At 45.0% G+C, this 27274-nt stretch overlaps 2 protein-coding genes across 10 annotated transcripts in view; one reads left to right on the top strand and one right to left on the bottom strand.

Annotated features, from left to right (window-relative positions):
• LOC139050057 (uncharacterized) overlaps nt 1–9415 on the bottom strand; it is a 45078-nt gene extending 35663 nt beyond the window's left edge. For 2 of the 5 annotated variants that reach the window (XM_070526226.1, XM_070526230.1), the window contains exons 1-2: nt 9325–9415; nt 7282–7320 (exon numbers count right to left, since the gene is read on the bottom strand). In XM_070526226.1, coding sequence (XP_070382327.1) covers nt 7282–7320; nt 9325–9328 — 43 coding nt within the window. In that variant the 5' untranslated portion in view covers nt 9329–9415. Of the gene's footprint in view, nt 1–7281; nt 7321–7517; nt 7632–9324 lie in introns of those variants that run through there. The other 3 variants (XM_070526227.1, XM_070526228.1, XM_070526229.1) reach the window with 2 other exon arrangements.
• LOC139050060 (uncharacterized) overlaps nt 1–27274 on the top strand; it is a 54697-nt gene that overhangs the window by 8131 nt on the left and 19292 nt on the right. For 3 of the 5 annotated variants that reach the window (XR_011508757.1, XM_070526234.1, XM_070526232.1), the window contains exons 2-9: nt 11115–11244; nt 12539–12654; nt 15230–15362; nt 17084–17187; nt 22290–22310; nt 22409–22429; nt 24837–24857; nt 25251–25391. Coding sequence is in view for 4 of the 5 variants with exons in the window: in XM_070526234.1 (XP_070382335.1) it covers nt 15259–15362; nt 17084–17187; nt 22290–22310; nt 22409–22429; nt 24837–24857; nt 25251–25391 (412 nt within the window). In the remaining variant the exon portion in view is untranslated. The remainder of the gene's footprint in view (nt 1–11114; nt 11245–12538; nt 12655–15229; nt 15363–17083; nt 17188–22289; nt 22311–22408; nt 22430–24836; nt 24858–25250; nt 25392–27274) is intronic. The other 2 variants (XM_070526233.1, XM_070526235.1) reach the window with 2 other exon arrangements.

Here is a 27274-nt window from a genome sequence, read left to right as displayed (position 1 = left end):
AGTGTGTGAAATACTTGCATATGTCTTACTAGTAGTGTTATAGTAGCGTACGGCAGGTATATTCAAAAAGGGTAAACAGCAGGAGGACAGTGTGAACGATGGAGAAGTACAAGGTGAAGGAACTTCTCGAAATTTGTGAGGAGTTGGGCATTGAGTTGGGCTCGACCAAAAGAAAGAATGCGATCCTTGAGGTCATGAGGACTGGGGACGTAACGGCGGAGGAAGCCGCAGAGGCCTGGGCGGATATCAATGAACGTCGGGAAAGGGAGGAGAAGGAACGTTGCGAGCGGGAAAGGAGAGAACAGCAACGTCGCGAGGAGGAAAAGGAGGAAAGGAGAGAACAGCAACGTCGCGAGGAGGAAAAGAGGGAGAAGGAACGTTGCGTGGAGGAAAGGAGAGAGATTCGTGAGCACGAGCTTAAAATGAAAGAGTTGGAGACCCGAAATAGCTCGCCAGCGCCTAGTCTCACTTCTAATGTTCCAAGAATACGCGATCAACTTCCACCCTTTGTCGTCGGAGAGGATATGGCCAAATACCTCGTGAAATTTGAGCACGTGTGCGAACGGAATAGCATTGAGCGATCCCTCTGGGCACAGAATCTGTTAGCGTTGCTTCCTGGGGAGGCATCAGACGTAATAACTTGCTTATCGAAAGAGGCGTTTGAGAGCTACAGTGATGTGAAGGAAGCGCTACTGCGGAAGTACAAATTGTCGCCCGAAGCTTTCCGGCAGAGGTTCCGGTATGCAAAAAAGGGTAAGGAGTCGAATGTTGACTTCGCGTTTCGTCTAAAAGCCGACCTGGTGGAATGGCTGAAGGGCGAAGAGGTTTACGACGACCGCGACAAAATTGTCGAATGCATCGCGTTGGAGCAGTTCTACCGTTGCATTGATGAGGATGTCCCGCTCTGGCTGCAAGATAGGCTAAAGGAGGTTAAGCTAAACAAGGCAGCAGAGTTAGCGGAAGAGTATTACACCCGCCGCAGCTTGCACAGCAAGGCAGTGCGCATAGAAAAAGCAGATAGAAGAGATGGGTTTTACGGAAAGCCCGACGAACGGAAGGAAATCACGCGTCGCGAGTTTCGGGAAGACGAGTCGCTTCCCAAAGAAACTGTAAGGGATGGACAGAATGCATCTCAGAATGATGACGATGGTCCGAAACAGCGAAACGAAATGACGCGTTCTTTTGAAAAACGGAAACCGTTAACCTGCTACAATTGCAAAAAGCAAGGGCACATCGCTGCAAGCTGCCCAGAGAGAATTGCTTTTGCAACGATACAGGAAACTCACAAGAACATACGTCTATTGGAGCCCTATGTGCAGGAAATTAAGGTAAACGGCAAGAAGTGCCGAGCACTGCGGGACTCTGCAGCAACTATGGACGTTGTTCACCCGTCTTTCGTCTCCTCGAGTGATTTTACTGGAGAGTGCGTTAGGATACGGCAAGTGGCCGAGAAGGAGAGTGTCTGTTTACCGATCGCAACGGTTATCATTGAAGGAGAGTTTGGGAAACTTAACACCGAAGCCGCTGTGTCAGCCGCCCTCCCGGAGCAATTTTCCTACCTCTTCTCAAATAGCTCGGAGCAGCTGCTGAGGGATCAGGGCAAATCATTCTTTGCCGACGTGGCGTACATGGCCCCCACGCGATCCAAAGCGCGCCCGCTGTCGAGGGAACTTGACTTAGCGTCGGTGAGCGAAAGGCGGTGCGGCACACGGACTGATCAAGGTAACTTGAGTGGCGAGCAGTCACGGGAGAGGCAGAGCTCGGACGCTGACCTAGACGAGCGGGTCCTGGAGGTGAGTGGGAGTGACGCGTGCAGTGCTAGCCGCGATAGAGACGCGACGCCGCAATTAGGCGACGCGGGCTCCACACTCGCTCCGGTTTCCGCCAGCTGGCAGGAGCAGGCTGCAGTTGAAAGGGAAACTCGGATTCGCGAACAACAGGAAGATTGTTCACTAGGCGATCTGAGGAAGAGCGTCAAACGGGGAGTGAAAAAAAAGGGGGTTTCATTTGGCAAAGAATCTGGCTTATCGTACCGCCGCTACACGGATAAGCAGGGTCGCAAATATAAGCAGCTTCAGATTCCGCGAAAATATCGCCGGGAAAAATGAATGACCTCATTTGCTTCCTCAGAAGTATGTTTTCGGTCCAAGTGATTTCAAGGGGACCATTCTACTTGTAATTATTATTGCTGATTAATAATTGTTTCTATTTTGTTGTGTTGTTGATTTGAAAACTGATTGTTTGAGCCTTGTGTGCTAGATCGTACACCTGCCTCTTGTTGCAGCGGGAGCAAAAAGAGGGATAGCAATTTAGTTAGGTTGATTTGAATTATGGCCTTGTCTGGTGTTTGACGGGAGACAGAGGGCACTTGTTAGTGTTGGGTGTTGCCTTTTGCCGGTCGGTTTTGCAAGCTGCAGAACGACCAAGCGGGACCAGTGGCGAGAAGCAAGGTCTTAGGAACGACCCGAGCGGAGCTGGTCAAGGTGCCTTGGCGACGACGTGGTGAGCAGAGCTCCTGTCCTGGCGAGTCGGACCTGGGCACGTGAAGTTACCTGGCGTCCCGACACTGGACGTGAACTTGGACGAGCCTGACGAACGTGCGCGCCTGGCATCCGAGCCACGTGGAGGCAGCTCGTCTTCCCGGCGCCTTATCTGAGGGCGGGGATGCTGTTGTGCCATTACCACAAGCCCGGATTCCGAATCTGCAAGATGCAGAATCTATCCTGCGAGCGCCCTAATTCTCCCTTCACAAGTCAAGATGCTGAGCCGTCAGGCAGCGTGCGGGAGAAGCCTCGGCGAGCCGCAAGTTTGGACGTGTCAGCGTGTGCCAGACAGCCCGGCGCCGCACCTCCCTTTGCCTGGAGGTCACCGCGCGCGCGAACTTTGAACCGGGTGGCCAGCGCGGTCGCTGGTTGGACCCCTCGGACGACCGTCGTGTGCTGACTTTGTATTGGGCCGTTTGAGTGACAATGGTTCCTCGGGGATTATAAAAGCAGCGTCGCGCTGCCTGAAAAACAGGATCCGCCGTCCCACCGGGAGAGAGTGTCGCTCCCGACTGGGGTGAGATGTGTCACGCGTTTTCGCCGGACGTCGTCGTGCGAGAACAGTCGCGGTTGTTGTGAGCACTCGGCCCCAGTGCCGACCCGTTCATGTCCTGTATGATAACCTGTATATAATGTATAAAGTCCCTTTTGTTATTCTCATCGACGCCAGGCTCGGAGTCTTCGCTACCAACGCTCTGTCACGAAACGGGTGACGAGCGCTACGGGACCACAAAGCCGTAATCGTGGTGCAGCGGTGAAAGTTCGTAACACTGCTGGCACCGGTTGGATGTCGTAACAAGGCTGAGAGAAACCTTTTTTTTTCTGCAGACGACAGAGGCTAGGCTAATCATGCCAGTGGTCATCTATAGAACTCGCTCAAAGTTACAGTTGCCCTCTCCCCCACCCCATCTCCGCCCGTCTCCCTGAAGAGATAATTTTTAAACAGCACAAGTGACAGCCGACGAGCATTGCAAATGCAACGATAACTAAAGCTCAAGGCAAGCACATAATTATGCGGGAAAAAAGAACACTGTAGAGTGAATTCGTGAAGAGTGAGATTTTTCAGCCTCTCAAGAAATGTGTTATATTGCACAAAGCTTAAAAGCTGACATTTTGCTTCTAATTCCTATCCTTCGTTCAATGTGGCGGTAGTGGTCGACGATTTCCGCCGGTATTTGTCGTGGAAAATTTGTGACAAACACTTTTCTCCAGAAAGGTATGGTCCTGCGTACAGAGCATATGAGCAGAGTCCTGGTATGGTCCTGCGTACAGAGCATAAGTTATCTGGAATTTTGTGCTTTCTGTGGGTAGTCGGTTGCCATCGGTGTAATGCCCATGGTTAATGCCATCTATAGGAGCTTTACTTTTGGATGCGTGTCCCCTATTCGATTTCATTTTTGTTCGACATGCTCCTAATACAGCCCCTTTATTAAGGTATCCTTGCCCTCTCTTTGAGTCTAAGCCCGAGACGACAATGTCTTCTTTTTTTTGCTAAAGCGCTTTTGCGTATACATGCATTGAGGGCGCTAGTTTCTGTCACATGGGGCTGCAGGCTCTGGAAACTGTCTGCTGAATAGGAAGCGCTGCGTCTCAGACAACTCCTACATCCTTATTCAAATACAAGTGAAAACATGCAACCATGTGATGAGACAACCGCCGAAACAAGTTTAATGAAATATGTTGCATTAAAGGGACCCTGAAACGATTTTGGCGATTTTCTACAAACGTACTGAGTCGTTAGAGTAGGTTCTTCTGATCATTGATTGATGCATCTAAGTGCTCTGCGTAAAGCGTGTAATTTATTATAACGTTTTAAAAATACACATCGCTGCCGATCGCAGCGCACTGCTCGGCGAAATTTTAAGCCGCCCCTACCCATATGATGCAAATAACCCATATTACGTCACATGGGCGAGCTATCTGATTGGCTGACCAGGGCGCGTGGTCGATAATTTTTCCAACTTTATGGGGAACAAATGATGCTCGTAATAGTTAGAATGTTAGTTACTTTGTTTTTGTAAAAAGAAAATAACTTAAAGAGAATACACAAGAATAGTTTTTTAGTACACTTCAGCACTTCCGGCACACAGCAAGTGTCGTCTGCTTGTGTTACAACGTACTCCATTTTGACGAGAGCTCCGCGGTCAGAGTCGGTCTCAGTCTTTTCCCGAGCACTATGATTCGACTTTGTTGCCTTGTGGACTGTAAACCTAGCGACCTGCAAACCGCGAGTCCAGTATTAGGGCAAACGCAAGCGCAAAGGGACAGGGTCTGACCGCTTGACTGTGCCGGGATGAGCCACGAGATGAGCAGAAGGGCAAATGTGAACGGTCTGCACGGTGCAGCCACCTGGTGGCACAGAGCTCAACCATACACAGTAGCAGCAACGAAGTGTATTCTTTGCTGCTGGTGTGTATTTTTCGCAGGAGTGTAATCATCAACACGTTGATTTATAAATGTTTAAAATGCTTTACACTTGGTTAGAGCAATATTAGCGCTTTGTTTGACTGGTTAAGCGCTGCGCCAGCAAGTGTCTGGATCGTGCAGACCGATCAGGCTGCTCACGTACGTCTATGCTAAAGTTCCTTCATCAGCTTGAGTTTATGCCTCCAGTCATTTTCCGAAATGACCAGCTTGCCTGTTTTTAGCGGAGTACCGGACACGTTCGGCGCTACGACAGAATGCTCGCAACGCACGCTGCATCGATAGCTCTCGGTCGACGGCCAAGCGGCTAGCGGAGAGGTCTCGCGCGGGAGGGGGCGTGCTCCTAAACAACCGGAAGTGAGCGATGTGACGTCGCATCGTGACGCTGAACCAGTGAAGGCGGAGCTTAGCGCCGCTCGCTCGGCGAGCGAGTTGAGGAGGAAAAGCATAGCTAGGGAGGAGGGTAACTTCTAATCGCTTGCAGCTCCATTAATACGTAACGCTTCACTTAAATTGTGGTGCGAATGTTCTACTTAAGCTGTACCCTACGCGCCTACAAAATTTGTCCGAACCGTTTCAGGGGCCCTTTAAAGGGACTGACAACCAATTTTCATTGCACCCATTTTCTTTTTTTTTCTTTTTTAGTGCAATCGAAAGCTTACCGGTCAGAGTATCCAGTCATGAAATGCTAACGCGGAAAACACCGTGGAACATTTTTTTATCAGGATTTTTCGATCTGCAACGAGGATGAAGTCGTTCGCTGAAAGCATGCTGAAAATGGTGATAGGCAAGTGCGATGATGATTATACGTTGGCATTAATGGGAGGCAGACAAGTGCGGCCGTAGCTGTGAGAAAGTGTTATTTTGTTTATCAAATCGACGTTCATGTGATTCATGTCTTCCGAAGTGCTAAAGTATCTCAGCAATAATAGCTACGTATTTTCGTTGTTTCCTGTCCAACTTCTTTTGGTATTTAACATGTCGAAACGAAACCAATCGGATCGAAAACGAAACGATGCTTTTACACGTGATACAAAGTTCAGCGTGTCGCATAGCCATGCTTGCGCTTTTGATTTCCGAGGCATAGAATAAAGCGGGAGTGTCTCATAATATACCAACTGCGATTTTAAGCATTACTTATGCTGCGCTTAATAATGGTCGACTTATGTACAGTAATCTCATAGAATAGACTCGCAGTACCAAGATTTCACAGCCAGGCCTCGCCACTTACTGGCTTTTGAGACTTTCTTTGCCAGTTGTAATTCCTACTTAAATCGCTAACAGCGTGCTGGATCTTGTCACTATAAATCATGTTCGTTTTATTTCCGTCAACGTCTCACAACACGTTCTGACCAGTTGTCAGTCCCTTTAAGGTATGTAAGTTCAGCGGTGCAACTAAAAGAATGGTTTTTACATATATTGCTGAAAATTGGTATAAGAAATTAAAACAGATATATTACAAATGCAAAACTCTGCACCAAAAACTAATATCGCAGTTGTATAAAGTGGGTTTTTGAAAGCCTATAAAGTGTATAAAGAGGATATACAAGTTTACAACTTACTTGAAATTTTTAGAGGAGATGGTTACACCAAGACTAAACGTTTAGCCAGCAAGAAAATGCCAGAAGCCCGATACTACACTCTTTCTCAGTGACTTCATTTAGGCTGTGCTCATTTGCGATCAATGTCAACATCATCGTACAGCGAAAAAATGTCGCTAGAAACTCGCTTTCTAAAGAAATTGAAATTATTTTTCTTTTTCAACTGGCTTGACGGCACTTCTCCTCAATGAAAATGAGTTTGACAATTCTGCTGACGATTCTGACAATGCACAACCTTCTCAGAAGTCCTGGTAACAGATTAGGGATATATTTCAGAGCTATCTACAATATGTCTTTTTTGTTTACTTGTCCCAAAAGATAAAGTTTATGGTAGTGTGATATCGATTTATGGCCGAGTTACGGAGCTGTATATGTGATACCTCAATATTCTTAATTTTCTTTATTTACAGAAATTTTACTTTAAAGAACGCTGCCCTAGATATAAAAACGTAGCCGGTATTGTCGCTAAATCTTAGTTTTGTTAGTAAATGTGAAAAAGCTGATCAAATTTAATGCAGTACATGGCGAGCGAGATAATCTCTGTTTCTACGTGTTTAGTAGGAGCCGCTAAACTATGTCTTCCTCTTATAAAATCATTGCACGAACGGCTGACAAAGTAATAAGGTAGTACAACGTCGAAAATTAAAGCATTGTCCAAGCATTGATCGCCAAGTTTAACTGTTAATGACACCCATTATGCTTGTAACACTTACCTGACCGCCCAAAGCCATCACTTGAACGGACTGCGCCTCCTGCACAGAAGTAAAGCTCAGTGATAGTTATTATCGAGGCTTCTTGCGAAGGGCCTCCTTCGTTTATGAACACCTTTTGACCTAAGGCCATTGCTGCGACGCCTGGCCGAAATCTAAGTTTACTAGCCTCATTACCAAAACCCTTACCAAACCAAGCGCTTACGTAGACAGTGCCAAAAGAAAGGCAGTTTGCATACCTTGCACAGTGCTTTTTTTTCATTCTAGTGAAGCCTACTGTTGCCCATTCTGATCTAATAATAAAACCATACAATCTAAGAACAGTTTACACCCTTTGGAGTGCCCCTTCTGCCACACAACGATAATCGTCATCTGCCTTGATGCGTTTCCTGTTTTTTAACGCTGCGAGCCCGGTACTTTCCAGTAACGAACGGCAGGCGCGTTATCAGCATAATAGCATTTCCTGATAACGCGCCTGCCGTTAGTTACTGGAAAGTACCGGGCTCGCAGCGTTAAAAAAAGGAAACGCATCAAGGCAGATGACGATTATTATTGTGCGGCAGAAGGGGCACTCCAAAGGGTGTAAACTATTCTTAGAGTGTAGGCAAACTGTCAGTCCTGGAGGTCGTGGCGTTGCATCGAACGCAACCAGCGTTCCGATGAAAGCGCACCGGAACGCATCAAAGTGTTCCGGCGTTCCACTGAACGATACCCGTGTTGCGTGACAGATATGCGGCGTCCTCGCTCGCTGGTGAAGTCCTCGCCTACTAGCATATATATATATATATATTATGTGTGAAGGGGGGGGGTAGCAGCGCGCATCAATCTCAGAGTGATCCCTCAGGACCTAAAGCAAGTTCTTCACACCGTACACAACAATTGTGGTTACAAGAAGGAATTGTTCCTCTTAGAATTGCTCGGTTCGCGTTTCAGACTACACCGATGCTACGCATTGGCCAATTTCAAAGGAAGCGCGTAATCGGTGTTCAAACATGGATTTCTGCAGATTTTTATGTCGGAACTTCACCCGTCGTGGTTACTCAGTGGTAGTGGCCTTGTGTCTTTAAGCACAAGGATACGGGTTCGATTCCCACTCGTGGTGGCCACAATTACATGCGGTCGACATGCAAACAAAAAGAGGCGTTCGTGTACCGTTAAAGATGTTGCCGGTTAAAAAAATTGGCTGAAGGCTTAGCTTGGTTAATCCTGGAAGATTGCGAAAGCAATACCCTTGGCTGCGCTTTGGTTCGGCTGATGGTGTGGACATGGTTGCCCTTTGTTAAACTTACGGCTATACACCATCCGACATGGCGCAAGGCAGCGCGCCGACCACTGCGAGGAGCCGAGCTGTAGCCCCATTTATCCTCCTAGCGTGACGTCACACCAGCGAGCGCCCTCTCTCGGTAGCGCCGCAGCAGCGGCGCACAAGGCTTCGCCTCCACCATCGATGCCGCGAGCTGGGGCCCCGTCTCTCGGTCTGGCGTGACGTCACACGGTCACGTGACGCGCAGCTGTGTAAGGAGGCGCCACGACCACCGATGGGCCGAAAGTGCGAGCAGTATTGCTTTCGCAATAAAAACCAATGGGGCTGAAATTCGAAGCCCTCCCCTATGCAACGTCCCTCATCATCTGCCCTGGAATTGCGGGCCGTTACATCGCACAATTAAATTTTTCATTCCGACTTCACTCACTGTACAGTTTACTGCACCGTTGTCATGTTGATAAATCTGTTGCACGGAACGTTCCCTTTTTTTTATTCATTTCAACCAAAGAACAGGAAAAGAACTTCCTTGTTTAAACACAAATCTGGCATACCCTTTTTTAAATGATTTCTAATGACGCACCACATATTTCGATTAGAGTTCTCAGGAATAAAACAGGTTTGCTGAAATGTCCACGCGACAATCCTGCCCTCACTACAGGCGCCTGGCAGAATCCTCACTCAAGAATTAATACGCGTAATGTACAGAAGCAAGGCTAAAAGCATTCGTTCACCCTCTGGAAAAAGTTAATGGATTAGCATGACGTGAAAAAAAGGAAACTCACGCATAATGCCGGAGACGACGGTAAAACCAGCTTGATGGATAGGATACGATAGGATATGCTTCTGCGATGGCCAGCTTCTTCTTCTTCGTCTTCTTCGTGTCGTCTCGTCTTCGAGGCACTGGCGCATACCCACCATGGGGGTTGGCCAAGAAGCAGGCGGTTTCCAGTATGTAGAGAATTAAAACAGGACTGAATGTGAATAGTAGAGCGTGTAAGTGCACTGATGTGATTTTGAAGCCTAAATATATATATATATATATATATATATATAGTTAGGAATATTGAGGTAACATAATTTCACATACAGAAATGACATAATAGATATCATTGATGCTTTGGCCAGGTAAGTGATAGCTCAAGTTCTCTAAATGAGTTTTCTAAGCGTTTTCTTTCTTTGTATGCTGCTTTCATATATACCCGCCGTGGTTGCTCAGTGCCTATGGTGTTGGGCTGCTGAGCACGAGATCGCGGGATCGAATCCCGGCCACGGCGGCCGCATTTCGATGGTGGCAAGATGCTAAAACACCCGTGTACTTAGATTTAGGTGCACGTTAAAGAACCCCAGGAGGTCAAAATTTCCGGAGTCCTCCACTACGGCGTGCCTCATAATCAGAAAATGGTTTTGGCAAGTAAAACCCCATAATTTTTTTTTCCTTTCGTATGTAAATTTCAATTGGCGATGGTTTCTCTTGCGGGACCATTGATTTCTGTACTTACAACAAGAGAATTTATCACTGAAGCCAGGTTTCGAATGTATATTCTATTTGAAGGCAAAATCTGATCTGTCATTCTTATCAAAATATCAACACTTACTCTACCTACCGCGTAGAAAAATTCCGTAAAATTCGATCGGTGGAGGTGACGCTCTAGAGGCTGCGCTGTCGTGGTTCCACGAATATCCTTTATATGCACACTTCCAGGGCCGCCTACTGTAACACTACTTTCATTCTCATTTTATTCCTATCTCCGGACGTCAAATTTACGTAACCGCGGACGGAAGCATCAGGCGGTGACCCGAAGCGTTGTTTGAGCATCCCAACGAAACGCTCTCCTCGCTTATATGATTTCACGTTTTTTTACGTTTGAAGTAAATAGTACTGCCTACATTCGCTAGTTTTTCTTTTCCGATTGGCTGACAGGGTACGAAAAGCGAGCAGAAGTGGGGAAGGTTTTTGGTGGGTCCGAGCTAGAGAGGTCAAAGCAGATAACCGGATGAGAAAGATAGCACCGGCAACTGCGATTCATTCGGATAGCCCTCGCTTAGCTTGCAGTGGCTGGTCGAAAATCACGGTGGCCTGTAACGGAACCTTAAACACGCCACTTAAAGTGGCTACTCAGCAGAAAGGAGCTCACAGAGCGAGGTCGTATATGTTCTGAAAGGGCTTGACAACGTTGTACTGCCACGCAAGAACGTTTTTTTTTTTTTTTTTTATTGGCAGACACCTCCTGCCGCTCGAAATAGGCAGTGCGAGAGTGATGGCGAGCAGCCAACTTCTATTCATCTCAGAACGGGGCAGTATCCACCTATTCCGAAAAAAAAAGTTTTATTTTTTTCCCGCCTAAATTGTTGACGTTATTGCTCTTCTATTTGCTTTCTCCTCTGTCTCATTTTAGAATAATAACTTGTTCGTCCTTGCTCCTTTGAAATGTTGCGCAGAAATTGCATCACTAGAGTGCAATCACGCTCCTTAATTGCTGCTCTTTTTTTGTTTCATTCATTTATCTTTCAACGTCTGACCCGTTTGTGCATTTTAGCCGGCGACGCTCAATTCTTTGCCTACACCTTTTAGTGGGTATGCGCCATGGTTTCCGGTCATCACCATCAAGAAGACGAGTCTCCCAGCCCTTGGGCCCCATTTGCGACGCTCCTTTCTAGCGTCGTTTGAGCCACAAGTTATCTTGGTGCTCCCAATAATCAAGGTAACACTTCGTGCTTCATTACATACAATATGGGGGTGATTAGTCTTCCAAACCATTCTAGGGTTTATATACTAGTGCGTGCATAAATGCTGGAATGGTTTGGGGGGCCCGCCACTTCCATGCAGTGTGTTTGGGTACAAGAAAGCTTATCGCACCACGAAGGACAGGAATCAGCATCAATGCTGTGCTTTGTTTTCTTCTCATTTTATTTTACATTTGCGCAGTAGACTTTATATGCATCGACCAGGCCTCACGACGTCTTTGTAATGATCATATGACATATGCGTGTTGGAGGCTAAAAATGTTAACAACCATGCACAAAGTGCGTGTCCACTGAGGAGTTTACTGATGACTGGAGTGTTGTTAAATGTTAATCACCTTTTCGTTGTTACAACTTGTTACCAATCGGCTACAAGGTATGCGGGGCCTCTCAATAATCCTTACGATTGCGTCTTGCGCTTATATTTCGTGGTGATTCAGAGTGATGGAAGTATAAGGCAATATGTCACCGTTGATTCGCGGTCACCCGCGTTGACGCCATGCAGTGTTATATAAAAGAACTCGATAGCTGGTCTTGATGTGACTAGATAAACTTTTTTTTCTTTCTTTTGTTGACTTAAGCTGGACTGCTCGCTCAATGTTATCTGGTTTCATTCCCTGGGGAAAAGATCTAAAGAACTGTGAAATAAGTTTTGCGAACGTAGAAAATTTCCTTTACTACACCTATCTCGTTTTGAAATTTCACCCACAGTTGGCTTGGCACCTATGTGGCAACCTGTGACACAAAGGAGCGTCTGCTGGCCGTCATACTGCTTATGTCCGTGGCCTGCACACCATGACAAAAAAGAAGAGAGAAAAAAAAAAGGCGCCATGGCGCGACGCTAGCCTCCGACACCCCCTTCTTCATGTGCCTGTCTTCTAAACCCCCCACCCCCCTCCCCCGTGTCATTCCAGTCGCTGAAGCACACGAGAAGAAAAGTTACATCCCACCTCGACACCTTTCCCTTCATCGCCAAGGACATTCAGTACTTACGCACCGTTACAACCCCTTACTTCTTAGGAAGGAACTGAGTTGCTTCTAGAAACCAGGTTTTACAAACGAATTACTTGGTTGGAGACCTTAACAATGCTCTAACCTATTAGCCCAACGGGAGAGACGTTTCTATCAGAATTTTTAGCTTCCACGTACGGTGAAAACGCGGCCAGGATGGTTCCTGCTTATCGATGCTGATTAGGGTGTGTCCTAAGTGAGCTAACGTTAATACGGCTTAACTTTCGGGCCGCTTTCTTACAGGTGGTCCGGGGTGGCCTGCAGGGTGGGCTGTCTTGGCGCAGGGCGTCCCGCTAACTTTCAAGATCAAAAGAGCGCATGACGAAGAAGAGCAGGAGAGAGTTCTGCGGCAGAGAAAGGTGCGTGGAGTAGGGTTGAACATAATTCCCTACAAAATATTGCCGTAGTGAACTCTGGCACTTGTGTCCGCGGGAGCTGCATATATGGTTACACAAGCTGCAAATAGGGTTTGCAAAAACAAAAAAAAATTGTGGCTGTTTTGGGAGACTTCAACTTCGTCCTCGTGACTTGAAACGACCATGTGTATTTGCAAATCAATTATTCTAAGCAAAATATTGCGTTAGAAGCGCGAAAATTCGCAATCATTATGCATGTGCATCAAAACATTGGGACGGAAGCGAGATGTAGGCGAAGGATATATTTACAAAATATTCACAAAGAAAGCTAGGGCAAGAGATGATGTCAGATCCGGCCTACGCGCAAGCCTCCTCATCGTCATCTTCGTAGCTCTGCCAAACCTCGAGTTCATCCATATCTCGATCACTCTGTAATAATATTGTCTTCATAATTTTTTTAGAAATATTCTTGGAAATTTCGAAATATCATCATCAGCAGCAGCCTATTTTATATCCACTGCAGGACGAAGGCCTCTCCCTGCGATTTCCCATTATCCCTGTCCTGAGCCAACCGATTCATTTAGCGCCTATGAATTTCTTAATTTCCTCACCCCACCTAGTCATCTGACATCCTCGACGGCACTTCCCTTCTCTTGACGCCCATTGTGTAACTCTAATGGTCCACCGGTTATCTATCCTACGCATTACCTGGCCTGCCCAACTCCATTTTTTTCTCTTACCACCGTATGCAGAAATGCAACTTAAGTTCAAGCCCATGCTTGACTTGATCTGAGTGACGCCTATTGGGAACGCGCCGAAGGAAACGCAGTGAGCGTCTTTGGGCACGTCAACGCCTGGCGTCATCTAAATTAAGTCAAGCATGGGCTTCGACTTAAGTTGCATTTCTGCATACGGGGGTTAATGTCAACAAGAATGTCGGCTATCTCCATTTGCTCTCTGATCCACACCACTCTCTTCCTCTGTCTTATCGTTACGCCTAATATTATTCGTTCCATCACTCTTTGTGCGGTCCTTAACTTGTTCACGAGCTTTTTTTGTCAGTCTCCAAGTTTCTGCCCCGTATGTTAGCCCCTGTAGGATGCACTGATTGGAGACCTTTATTTTCAATGATAATGGTAAGCTTCCAGTCAGGATCTCACAATGCCGTGGGCGCACCAAGCCCATTTTTATTCTTCTGTAAAGTTTCTTCTCGTGATCGGGCTCCACTGTGAGTAACTGACCTCGGTAAACGTACTGCTTCACAGACTCTAGAGGCTGACTGGTGATCCTGAACTCTCGTTCCCTTGCCAGGCTGTTGATCATTATCTTTCTTTTCTGCATATTACTCTTCAACCCCACTAAGATAAAGCGTACTAAATAACGCCACAAGAACATCTCGAGACACACACGAAGGTGCTCAACAATATCTCAACGGTATCTCAACAATCGCAGCACCACAGTTCAATCTAGTAATATTCGTGGCGGAGTCTGTGGATGGTGTCAAGTGCGAGCTTGGCGGTGACTAAGAAGCAGAATGGAAATAAAGCTTTAGACGGTGCCCTAATTCTAGGCCCCTTGGCGGCAGTCTCGCTTCAACATCAGCATGCCGGCTACAGCAGATGCGGATTCGCAGCGGTGTGTGGCACCCAGGCAACCAACCAAATGAGAATCATGAAGTGCCTATCATATTGCAGGGAGCATGGCTGGTCAGCGGTAACGTGATCGCCTTGCAGCCACCTTCCGTGAATGCAAGACTACCAGCAGACGTCGCCTTGCCTTGGTGCAAGAGGCCAGCCGCGTTTAATACGCCGCAACTGTAGCAGTAGTCGTTTGTATTGCCAATTTTCGCCATGCCCTCTCTGAATTTATTTTAACTAATCAAGAATCATTGCACTTGCTTGATGCACTTCCACCAGAAAAATAATAATGGCAGGTATTTACTTCTACATGAAAGGAGTGCAGCGTGCACTAATCGTGCAGACGGCTCGCGGACAAAGCTTGAAGAAGCGTTGCGGGCATCTTGAACATCGGCACGCTTGATTCGGGCACCTGAGACACACAGATGTCGTTCCAAGCAGTCTTGGCTGTCGGAACAAAAGCCAAATGACAGGGAGACAACTCGGCCGTTTGCGTGCTTATGTATGGGCAAGCGCTAACAAGGAATAGGCTGCTGCTGTTCGGAGAAAATGACGTAGTGTTCTGAGTGGACGTGCAGCAGCTGCGAGCAAGTAATCTCCCCAGGGCATATATATAATGAATCTGCACTTTAGCTTCATTCTTTTTTCGCATGCATTTCACCTCGTACATATACTGTTCTCTTCTTTTTCTTTTTATTTTCTTTTTTGATTATAATGCTTAGCTTTTCTTCTGTTTTATGGCACCTTGCGTGGTCTTTAGAAAGCTGTGCACTTACATGGCAGTACTAGCAGCACGCTGTGATGGTTACAGCAATCGTATTCGCACAGGCGAGCAAGATAATACCATTGCAAGAGATTATCTCACATTGCGTCGATCGATTCGTGGATAGCGGCCATCGTTATCGCCACCTCATTATTCTGTCTGCGTTTTCACCTCGCAGCTCACTCTACCTGGCGCACGGACGGGGCCATGGAATCGACAGGAAAATTGTCGGAAGCGCCTATGATACGCTCCGGAATGACGAGATCCAGCATGGGGTCGGTCATATCCAGGATCGGTGTTCAGCAACCACCGTTAAGTATTACGAACGGGATACCCGTTGTGATGACACACGGTTAACCTGCGTTATTGTGTTCGTACCTGATTTGAACAACTAGTTTGATGAAATATTCGGCGCATGACTACTGCCGCTTGCAAAGTCCATTTCTCTAATCAAACGTTTGTCGAAAATCGCTTTAAGAATGGATTCAAGCATGTCCTAAATAATCTAATATAAACGTACCTGCAATTAAATAGGAATAAAATAACATGGCTTGGTATACGTGTAGAACCGTGGTTATGCTCTTGAAAAACAAGATTTGACGAAAATTGCTGAATTGCAAAGTTTTAAAGATTACGGGCCGCTAACTGCGCAACAAGAGCGGATATCGTACTCTTCTAAACTGCGCCTCGCATGGCGGCTTAAATATGCGCAGTGTGCGCACATTATGCATATTTTACGCTGAATTGTTATAGTTGTCTGCGCGTGGACTTTTCTCTGGACCTGTTAAATAAAAGCTGTCCTGTGTCCTTCCTATTGCGTCCTGTATAGAACGTCCGTTTTATCCCCATTGAAACGTACGGCAGATGCGCTTGTGGTTCTTTAACGCTTTACCGTATACACATGTACCTAAGCATGCGAGCCCCTCTATTTTCTGTTTTTTTTGTGCGTTTTGTCGCGCATCACAAAGAGACCGGCGCGTGCTGAACTCGTCCTCATTCCATTGCCGCCGTCCCTTTGTTTTCTTCTTCGTCATTGCCTCCTTATCGAGCGGCCATCGTTAAATCGCACATATGCCCGAGTTGTTATATCATCATCGTCTTTGCGTCCTCGTCATACGGTCATTGTAATGCAACCATTTTCATGCGCTCGTTTTCGTTGCATCGTAGTCGTTACAGTTTCTCCATTTCTGTTTTTGTTTTTTTTTTCTTTATGTGTGTTTTGTCGCACATCACAATAAGACCGGCGCGTGGGGGGGGGGGGGGGGGGGAGTAGTACTGAAACTGCAACCTCCTTCTCTGCAGCAGGATGCCACTGCCGTTGAGCAACCGGTTCAAGCTTTCTATTTAATACAAGTTCCTTCGTCGGAACGCGACCTGCAGCGCTGACGCTTTCCTTTTTCACCCACTCTATTACCTTTTAGTTCAGCCTTTATCTTTCTGTGAACCGTTTGTCTCGTCCGAAGATGCGCACGCCATATTACGCGGCGTAGCAAACGATACTTCTTGACATACCCTACATTTCGCTTAAGTATTCTTTCAGTGAGCGGGTAATCTCAACCGAAATTTTAATAACCCATTTGCGTCGATTAGTGCAGGTGGTAGAGTAGAGTTTTTTACATTCGCAGATCCGCGGATCTGCCCACGTATTCGTTGTGCTAGATTTTTTTTGCTTTTTTTTTTCTCGAACGTTTCATTCATCTAACATAGATTTTTCGTTGCAATACACCTAAGTCTTTTGCAATCTTGCAATTAGGTAAGCACTATCCCCTATTGCTGCCGCCACCTCAGCCGGGCACGAAATGTCGTGCCTGGTTAGCCCCCAAGCCGTCTCCATTTTTTTCGACGGCAATGAGGACAACGTCATTTGCTTTTCACATCCCTCTGCAATGGGACGACGACGGAAGGTTTCCTAGTTGAGCGTGTTCACGCGGCGGGATTTTTTGATTGACTCAGAATGAAGCGTTGCTTTTTTTTTCTTAAGGGGGGGGAGGGGGAGGGGGATCAGCGAGTGAAACTCGACCTCCGCTTTCAGGTCCGCCGGAAACATCGTACCGAAGTACTGCGTCCTGCTGCTCATCGTCTTCTCCACCATGGTGGTCGTCGGCATCGGAGTCCACATGGCGTTCCTGAAGAAAAGTGAGTGACTCGCGCCTTTTCCGCGTTTCACGCCAACCCACCAACTGAGCGAGTCCAGAAAGCTGGGGACGCGTGTAAAGGAAATTCGTGTTTATGAAGAGCGAAACGAATGTGCGGATCCTCGTATCCTTTGTTCGATTTCTTGCTAGTCACAGCCACACGAAGCTCAGACACAAGGAATCCAAAGGAAAGATCGGCGAAGGTCATGCCTATCTTCGTTAGAAATGAAGATAAAATTAAGATAGCGGGAAATGAACCTGGACGAGTGTCTGGACAACGTGGTTCAGGTGTGAGTCGAACCCACGTCTTCCGCAGTCACGCGTGTAGTGATTTACTAATGAAGCTAACCGTGGTGACCATCCTCCCTTCCGCTTCTATGAGTGTTCGTGTCTATGTGCGTACATTAGATTTGGGAATGATAACCGGTGCCCTCTCACCACCGGTGATGCATCCTTGTAACCGCATGCAAGCGTCACGTACAGAGTACGTGAATTTAAGATCAGGCTACGACGCCATACACGCCTGTATGCTATCTCATGGTATCACGGGTGCCAAATTCAAGCGAGATGCTCTCTATGCATCTCGCCAGGGGAAACCCAGCGCTCGATTTTTCTTCATTACAACTATATATTAAGAAAACAGAGTGATGCGCTGGGACGCATGATGTAGAAAGATGATTAGCTACAATCTACCAGGGACGCATAGGTAATGTAACGTTTTCCACCCCCATTTCGGTAACCTATACGCCGGACCAAAAAAAGCTTCCGAAGCACGTAACTGTGGAAAAGTGGCTTTTTCTGAATGCTTAGGCACTCATACTACATTTCATGGGAGCTCTGCGATGCTCGTATACGGGTAAGCGTACAATGCACTGTTTCATTCTGGTGTGGATTCAATTATGTACGGCCCAATTAAAACTTCTTTTTCTCGTATTCCGTCTTTCGAAGGTTATACTGCGGTCAATAATAAAACTCGCAAATATAGCGAGTACGCAGCCGTGCCAAGTAGCTTCTGTGGACTTTTCTCCTCGTGCCCTTAGATTTGGTTACGTTTCTGAACACTCCTTTTAGGAAAATGAAGCATCATAGAAGTGTAAAATACAATAAAATATAAGTGACTGCGGCAGTTGCCGATGCGCAGTCGCAGACTTGTAAGTTGAGGACTGCGCAACGAGCGATTGAACGAGAAATGACCGGCGTAACGTTAATAGACAAAGAGAACGGTATGGAGTAGGGAGCAAGCTGTAATAGCCGGCGTTCAAGCTTGCATTGCGAGGAAAAAAAAATTCCACGGACAGGGCCGCGTAATGCGTACGGCTCATCACCGGTGGTCAATTAGACTCAAAAAGTGCGTTCCAAAAAACAGGAAGCGCATTCCAGAACGGCTAGCACATGAGGCATTCGTCCGGTAGTAAAAATAACCAGGAGGCTGACGATGATGCTGATTGTTTGGATCATTTTTTTTAGGATTACGCCGACAAGCCTCATCGCTCTACGAGTGCTTATTGGTTACCCAGAGCACGTTTCGTAAATAAACTCCGCTCACCGTACGACATACCTCGCGCCCAGTCGTTAAGCATACGATGTAGTAATTTTTATATTGGATTCTCTGTTTCTGTTTTTCTTTCTTTCCTTCTCTCTTTCTTTCCCCTTAGAACATAATATATACAAATGGAATATTTCGTTGTTTCTCGCGCGTACGACTATGCATACGCGCAGCTACGACCAGACTAAAGCCGAACAACGAAGACACGTGTATTAAGACGCAAATTGTAACGACAGACGGCCAGTGAGGTGCAAACATGGAAAGCTTTCGAAGGAACGTGCATCAAGAGAAAACTTTGCATCGCGACCAACCCCGCGAACAACTCACGGAAGTCATTTTTAATAATTTTTTCATAATTTATTTATTTATAATAATACAGCAGTATACACAAGGAGGTCCCATAGTCAAAGACTGTATTGGGACCTCCTGTTAAAGACACTTATGACGTTATACAATGTTTAAAGCAACAGTAGTACAGATGAGAGCTAAGAGTAGCATCAAAACATGTTTATAGCAAATCAGTAATAAGAACACGTGTTAACAGCCTGACAATATAAAAAATAGAATAAAATTTGAGAAACATGGATAACATCAGTAAGTATTTATTATGAATGATTTTAGTTCTCTTTTAAATTGATAAATTTTTTGCATTTTTGATTATAGGTGGTAGAGTATTCCAAAGCGATATTGAGGAAAATTCCGCAGTCTGTTTACCATAGTTAGTTCGCCCTTTAGGTAGACGGAAATTATTATTGAGTGCGAATCTAGTGTGACTATGAGCTATCAGGTCACAAGGTGAGAAGCAGATTGATGGTGGTTCCTTAGTCATATATTTGTAGAATAATATTCCTAGATTATATTTGGTGAGTTCTGAAATGGTTAGGATGTTGTTTTCATGTAGTAGGAATTTTCCAATTGCAAAGCGTGAACTGCTTGTAATAATTCCTATGGATTGGTTCTGGATTACCTGGAGGGATGCCAAGTGAGTGTTATAAGTGTTACCCCAGCATATTATGCCGTAGTTCATATGAGAGTGAATGAATGAGTGGTATAGCGAGATTACTGCGTTATGTGTAAAGTAGGGACGAGTTTTAATTGGAACGCGAATACCGTACGCTATTTTCTTTTTGATGTGAGAAATGTGATCTTTATATTTCAAGCTGCAGTCAAGAGAAATCCCAAGAAAAGATGAGCATGGACTGGGAGAGATAGAGTGTGAGCCGCAAGGTAAAGAAGGGGAGGGTGCTGAATGTTGTTGATGTGAGGAAAATACAGCAAATTTAGTCTTGGTGGCACTATTAGATAATAGGTTCGATTAATAGATAATAGTTCGACGCTGGTGGTGCAGAAGTTGTAGGAGAGTGGCAGCGAGGCGAAGGCGTTGGAAAACTAGAGCTCTTAGGCCTTCTGCTTTCTGCGGAAGCCAGCGTGATCCGGTACCAGACTTGTAACAAATTGCATGTAATTAATTACTCGTGTTCAGTTACCTTTGTTGGAGACATAGTAATTTAACGATTACTCTTTTTTTGTAATGCTCACTGTAATTCAATTACTCTTTGCAGTAACCGATTACATGTTTCCAGTCTTACTTTCGGCGAAACAAACTGTAACAGACGACACAGCTTTGAGCATGCAAATTTGGCTAGAACGCTAGTGTCCAAAGGCATGAAAACGTGCGCACTTATTACCTGCTTTCCGCAGTAAGCGTCCTGCGGCTACGCCTCGATCACCTGAACGTGACAGGCTTGCCCGTTTCCACACACCCCTCTTGGAAGTTCGACTTCGGAACTTTTTTTCTTGTAAAATTCTCTCTCTCTCTCTCTCTCTCTCTCTCTCTCTCTTTCTTTCTCTTGGAATGGCTTTTTGGAGGCCTAAGGTACCTCCACTTGGAATGGCTTTGCGACTAGACCAATTTTGAGGTATCCTCAGTCAAAATTGCGGTAAAAATGCACCTTTGCTCCACTTTCTTCAACATAACTGCTTGTTATGCATAGTTCAAAAGTTACTGTGGACCTATGTCTCGAACTTCGTGTCATTCAATATATTCCTTTCAAGTGAATATGATTTTCGAAATCACTAGCTGCAATTCATAAATTACAGTATGTGCCGTAGAGCAATTTCTTAAAAAGTTACCTGGCTAAAGTTTGTTAGCTAAATAAATATTGACATTGATTTTTTTAGCGAAATATGTCCCCCTCTGAGAGCATTCTATCTCAAGAAGCAGAATTTCGCTACATATGCCACAATACATTTTTTTTAAATTTTGTTACCAATAAAAAAGAACCCCGCAAACACCTATTGGGACTTTAACACACACGCTGTATTTCGGGGCTGAATAATATGCAGCTTTATATTTACGAGTTCAGAGGAAGTGAAAGCGCATTTCAGCGGTTGCTGGCGATCAACGATAGCAAGAGCGAAACCAAGACGAGAATTATTTCGCGCTGGCCTTGCTCACGTTGTCGAACATGGAAACTGCCACGTTCGACAACGCTATTCCTTAGCGTACGTACACATGCGTGCGTTAGGCGCGCCAAATAAACGTTAACCTAGTCTACGTAAACCGAGGGAACATAATACCCTACGGAAGATACGCAGTGAGAGCAATACTGTTTCTTTACGTACGCACTGCTTTTACGTTTGGTTGCAAAAGCTATCCCAAAACTCTCTTTTGGTAACAATACCTTCATTTGGGCGAGTTAGTTCATCTTGACAGTTTTCATAAAAAAGCACTAAAGACGAAGTCGAAGGAACACATAGGACAGGACTGGCGCTTGTGTGGCAGGTATATCCGGGCCATTCACGATTCAGTCAGCTGCCAGGCTGACTGAATGCGCCAGTCCTGTTCATATGTGTTCCTTCGACTTCGTCTATAGCGCTTTTTTACGAGAACTGTCTCTATTGGTATCACAATAGTACGTTCTGTCACTATTGAGCGGAAGCTGCCTCTGAAACTGAATGCTACAGACTATGCTCGGTGACAGGCTACCAGCTCAGTGCAAGCTCTACCCGCAAAGTCACAGCACACCTGCATCTCAGCTCTGAAAGATTGTCTCAGCAGCTGGTGTCCGCTAAAGGCTGAAATGCTGGTGCCCTGATAATGTAATCGCTAGTTGTATAGTCCGTCAGTACAATCTCATTGTTCATACGTTGTTCATACATTTGCCTGAGTACTGACATCAGAATCTCCTATAAAATTTACAAGACGTCCAGATTTCATCCTAAAGCCCACGACAGAATGAACCGTATGGCGAAATTAGCCATCTTAAACACGCACGAAGAAAGCTTCGCGTCAGGTTATTACCTCACGTAAATTCAATCAGCCTGGCAGCTAACTGAATCGTGAATGCCCCGGATATACCTGCAAAATGTTTGCGATAGTATCGATTAATACAATGGGTGGGATCTGTAATTTTGTTTACGTTAATTTTCTCTATGGTTGCTCTTTTGCGGTAACGTTCTTGTCCTATGATTTCATTCGTATCAAAAATTATTTCGATTAAATTATTTTTGTTACGAACCCGGCTCCTTATTGCTCCTTTCGTTTTCTTGCGCAGACCCCATGGAACAACTTGAAGGTATGCGCCTAAAGTCATTCTTCAGTTCTAGACGCTCAACATTCGTGCCACTTTCAATAATGATGTGCAACTTTCTTTTTTCTTTTATTTTTCTTCAGAGCGCATCACGCCACAAAAATGTAAGTGTGGCGATGTTTATTTTTCTTTGTGTGTGTGTGTGTGTGTGTGTGTGTGTGTGTGTGGGTGTGTGTGTGTGTGTGTGTGTGTGTGTGTGTGTGTGTGTGTGTGTGTGTGTGTGTGTGTTTGTGTGTGTGGAAAAAATTTTTTCCAAGTTTTTTTTTGTTTTTTTTACCTCTTTTCGGTTTCTTTGATGTCCGAAATCCTTATGAGGATTCCAGAATAGAAAAAGGATACTTTCTTGATCGTCTAGATTCGTAGCAACGTTGGAGGTTCTCGCATATGGTGGTATAACCAGCAAATATACTACCATTTCTTTTCATTTTTTTTATTATTAATACATAATAAAAAAAAGAAATCTGGCAGAGAGCGCTGTTGTACATTTTTCAGGTTTATTTTTTAAGAGACACTAATTGCTCCTGTGAAAAAAAGCACCCTATCCGGATAGCTGAATGAAATATTCACTAATTGACTTTTAAGCGTTGAAATTCAGGATTATGTCCCAATTAACCGGATGGAAGTCTAGAAGTCACAAGGACCCATCTGCTTTGCACAAATACTAAGATTAACATAATTTTAGAAATGTCCGTTTCCAAAATCTGCTGACTAAGCAGCTTGGCATATTAGTGAAGGTATGGTATATACACTATGTCTTTTAGAAAGTGTTAACTCAAGAAGCGATGTATCTGGCAGCCCATATCAACCCTGTAATGTCCACACACAGTTCCACATGAAGAGAGGAAAGGGGAAAGGCAGGGAGGTTAACCAGAGAAAAAGATCCGGTTTGCTACCCTACGCTGGGGCGAGAGAGGAGGGGGAGGTAAAGTGGTTAGGTACAAGCATACATAGAGACATAGATACACAGATGCATATATATATATATATATATATATATATATATATATATATATATATATATATATATATATATATATATATATATATATATATATATATATATATATATATATATATATATAGCCCCGAGAAAATGCGTGAAGTACCCTAAGAATGCTAACGCATTAAAAAACAAAGAAATAATTTTCAGTTACAATTTAATTACTGAATAATATAATTATACAGCAATTTTACTATATAATTACGTAATTATGCGTTACTACTTAACTGACGTTACTTATGTAATTATACGTTATTTATAAGTTACTTACGCCACAAATTTTCCATAGCACCACCATTCCTAAAATGATTACTTTACCAGTCATTAGTGCATCCTAAATTAGAATATGCTACATCTGTGTGGCACCCGTAACATGAAAACTTTACTTTCTCCCTGGAGCTTGTCCAAAACAATTCAGTCCGATTCATATTTTCAAATTATAACCGTGCCGCTAGCATAACATCAATGAAGGACAATCTATCTCTTCTATCACTTGCATCTCGTAGAATAATAGCTCGTTTGACACTGTTTAACAAATTTTATTACCATTTCTCCCTTCACGGTAACTTCATTTCTCAACCTCATTACCTATCGAACCGCATCGATCATCGCCATAAGGTCGGACTTCAAACAGCCAACACTAACACTTTCAGTCAATCTTTTTTTTCCCAGATCACCACGGCAGTGGAACCACCTTCCCTGTGAAATTGTATCTATTGTCGACAACAAACTCTTTCGTAAGGCATTCGCTAACATTGTATAAATAGTAACTATTAACGTGTTATTTCATTTACTTGCCGTACTTACTAGTGACTAAGGACGACGCTGATTAACAATGTACTAACAGGAATTATCAAGATGCTATTTTGTTTACATTATCTGTCGTACTTACAAACATTAGGCAAGATATTACATAGTACTGTATAATTAGGAATTACCAACACGCTGCATTGTTTATTTCCCGTACTTCATTGTTATGCTTCCCTTTTTTGCACTCCCCTCTGTAATGCCTTCGGGCCTTGAGGGTACAATAAATAAATAAATAAATAAATAAATAAAATTGTAATGTGTGCGTTAAACTACCCACAGCTGAAACTTCACTCCAACATATCAAATATGCAACTGCAGACTTTGCATTAGGTTTACAGCGCTTTTATCAGCATATTTAGGCATCAAACTCAGCGCAGCGTATAGGATTCATTGAGCATTACGGGGCTCAAAATGAATTTCTAGGAAGTGCATGGTGCATATCTCGGTGGTAATTTCTTTAGCGACGTTGCACTCAATTATTCGCGGTGGTTCAGAATCATTCGTCGCCTCCGGTTGGCGCTGTCCCCGGGATCGAAGGCCTTGCGGAGAAAAGTCTCTACAAAGCAAAAAAAAAATACTGTGTAATTATAGTACGCGACATCCATAGCATAACCATGGGGCGATTGAATAGCACTCTGGCAACAATTTGATCGGCTGGAAGTGAGATACAGCCAAATTCTAATTTTTGAATATTTTCTCAGGCAACGAGGTTACCTTCGTGCGTAAGTATTTTATGTTGCCACTCTTCCCGCTTTTGAATTTTGCTTGTCCCGTTCCCTGTGCAGTCAGTGTTGTCTGATTGGTTTTCGGCGCAATATGGAAGCAAAATTTTGAAAGTGCCGTAGCCCAAATTCATCTTCGTCCTGCTCGGCATTGCACTTGGTTCCGCTTTTGGGTTTCTCGTTACGTTGTAGCAATAGAACACTCGTTGAATAAAGCCAAGCCAACTTTAACGTCATTTCCTTGAAAGTAATGTTTCGTCGTATGCGCACTCATTATAGTGGAGTCGCAGTGAAGCGTCGCGGGAGTTGACGACGCGCCCGGTAGTACGATAGGCATCGTTGAGACGAGAATTTCGAAGTGACCGAGGTGGCCATTCTTTCTTTTCTCATCAGCCGACAGGGAGCACCCTCCACTGCTGTGTTCCGTGAACGGCAAGGTCGAGTTTCAGTACCTGAAGCTCCTGTGCACACACTTCATCTTCCTCTCAGCCACCGTGGACACAACTAAACTGGTGGCGAAGCCTATCGCAGGCAGTAAGCGTGTGCGTGCGTGAATGATGGACTGTAGGCGCTGTGCGAGTAAGACAAGGTAGACGGGAGTAGGCGCATTCAGAGCTATACTTCCGTCCGTCTTGTCTTCCTCGCTATGTAGCTATACCGTATGTCCCAGCTGACGTTAAGCGAACAGTTCAACGAAAGAGAAAAAAAAATGGCTGTGGCTTAGGTAAGGTTAAGCCCAGGATGCGAAGCATACTAGCCTTTATTTTAGTTGTTGAACCACTGTTTAGCCTGGTGAACTGCTGTTGCTTGGCTATATTTGGTTCGGCTAGACGAAGAAACAACTCATGCATTACTTCTTCGCCTTCAAGAGTGGAACGCGACAGCGTTCCCGTCGACCCGCCAAGGGGTGTAAGACAATGGGCTACAGGGCAGCGACTACGCGCCCCGCATTGGACGCGGTGAGCGTCGAGCAAAGCAGCGTTCGGCGCGGCAACGAAATGTGCGCCTGAGCAAGAGACGCACGCCTTAAAAACAGCGCGTTTCTAAGGCAACACCGCATTCACTAGAGGCGCTTTTGTACCGCTTTGAAGCGTTGTACTCGTGGCTCAGTGGTAGCGTCTCCGTCCCACACTCCGGAGACCCTGGTTCGATTCCCACCCAGCCCGTCTTGCAAGAGTTGAGCCAAAGCCACTTCTCCTCTGTCGTGACGTCACGGTGTCACGTGATTTCATGGTCACCGCCGCGCCTGAGGAGCTGGGTTGAGCCCTCGTAATATGCTTCGCATAAAAAGATTTACGAAAAACGCAGTACAAAATACAATAAGACCCACTGTGTTCAGTCATCCGACCTCTGACTACGGGACACCGTGTGTCTTAACATCGTATCTTGCACCACGTTTTCTAAATTTTTTTTTCTCCTTAGCCAAGCTAACAGCTCGGCTAACGTTTAGCTGGGACACCTTACATAGTCGTGACCTACTGACATGTCCCACTTTACAACCTGGTGCATGACCGCGTCGTGCGATCAAGTGCCTGCTAATATTCGCATCAAATATTATCGAATGTCCCGTACCCCGCCATCTACTGTTTCGAGAAGCACCTTATCACATGTTATTGAGAATGGGCAAACAAAGAAAGCCTCTGCCTTTGAGGCTTCCTTGGGCAACCTCCGGGGTCAAAGGTACCAAGCAGGGAGCGCCGAACGGTAGTTTCTTTATGTATGGGCCTCCTACTTTACTAATGCTTACAAAATAACTGTGCAAATGTTTTGGGAAAAACGTATGGAAGGGCGTGCAATATGGCGCGGTAAGTCCGTAAAGTTAGGGCGGCAAGCACCCGGACATTATTCCTCGATGCATAAAATCGGGTGCTTCGTCGGGTGTTACCCGCCATTTATATTCTATGGCCATAATAGCTTTAGGCTTCTTTGTATCCGGCCATCCCTTCCGTCAGACCTCCCCACGGAAAGTTTGCCACAATGGGCACGTACGTGAATGCATGAACAGTCATCTATTTTTTTTTACCAAGAAAAGGAATTGTCTTTTTTTTTAGAGATTAGTAATGTTTGTTTATTTTGCTATATTACCAGCGTTTTATGAAATGTCATATATCAAACAAAACCTGAGGAAATTGCCTTCCAAATATATAAAACATGAAAAATGCATGTCATGTCATAATATATATAATTTATGAAATACAAGCTTTACTGAAACGTACAGGAAATGATCAGGATGTTACACAGATAACACGGGAAGAAAACAGCCGCAAACCATTTTCACATATAAAAAAATGTCTCCATTTGGATTGCCTACAGCACAATAAATTTTAAACGTTCTAGCTCGTTGAGGACGTGAGCGACAGGAAAACACTTTTTTTTTGTCTAGTGGAAGCTGCTCTTCTTTGGTACGTTCCATAAAC

The sequence above is a fragment of the Dermacentor albipictus genome, chromosome 9, assembly GCF_038994185.2.
Source record: "Dermacentor albipictus isolate Rhodes 1998 colony chromosome 9, USDA_Dalb.pri_finalv2, whole genome shotgun sequence".
Taxonomy (NCBI): domain Eukaryota; kingdom Metazoa; phylum Arthropoda; class Arachnida; order Ixodida; family Ixodidae; genus Dermacentor; species Dermacentor albipictus.
Note: the sequence above shows the minus strand (reverse complement) of the source record. Positions and strands in the feature narration are given on the sequence as shown.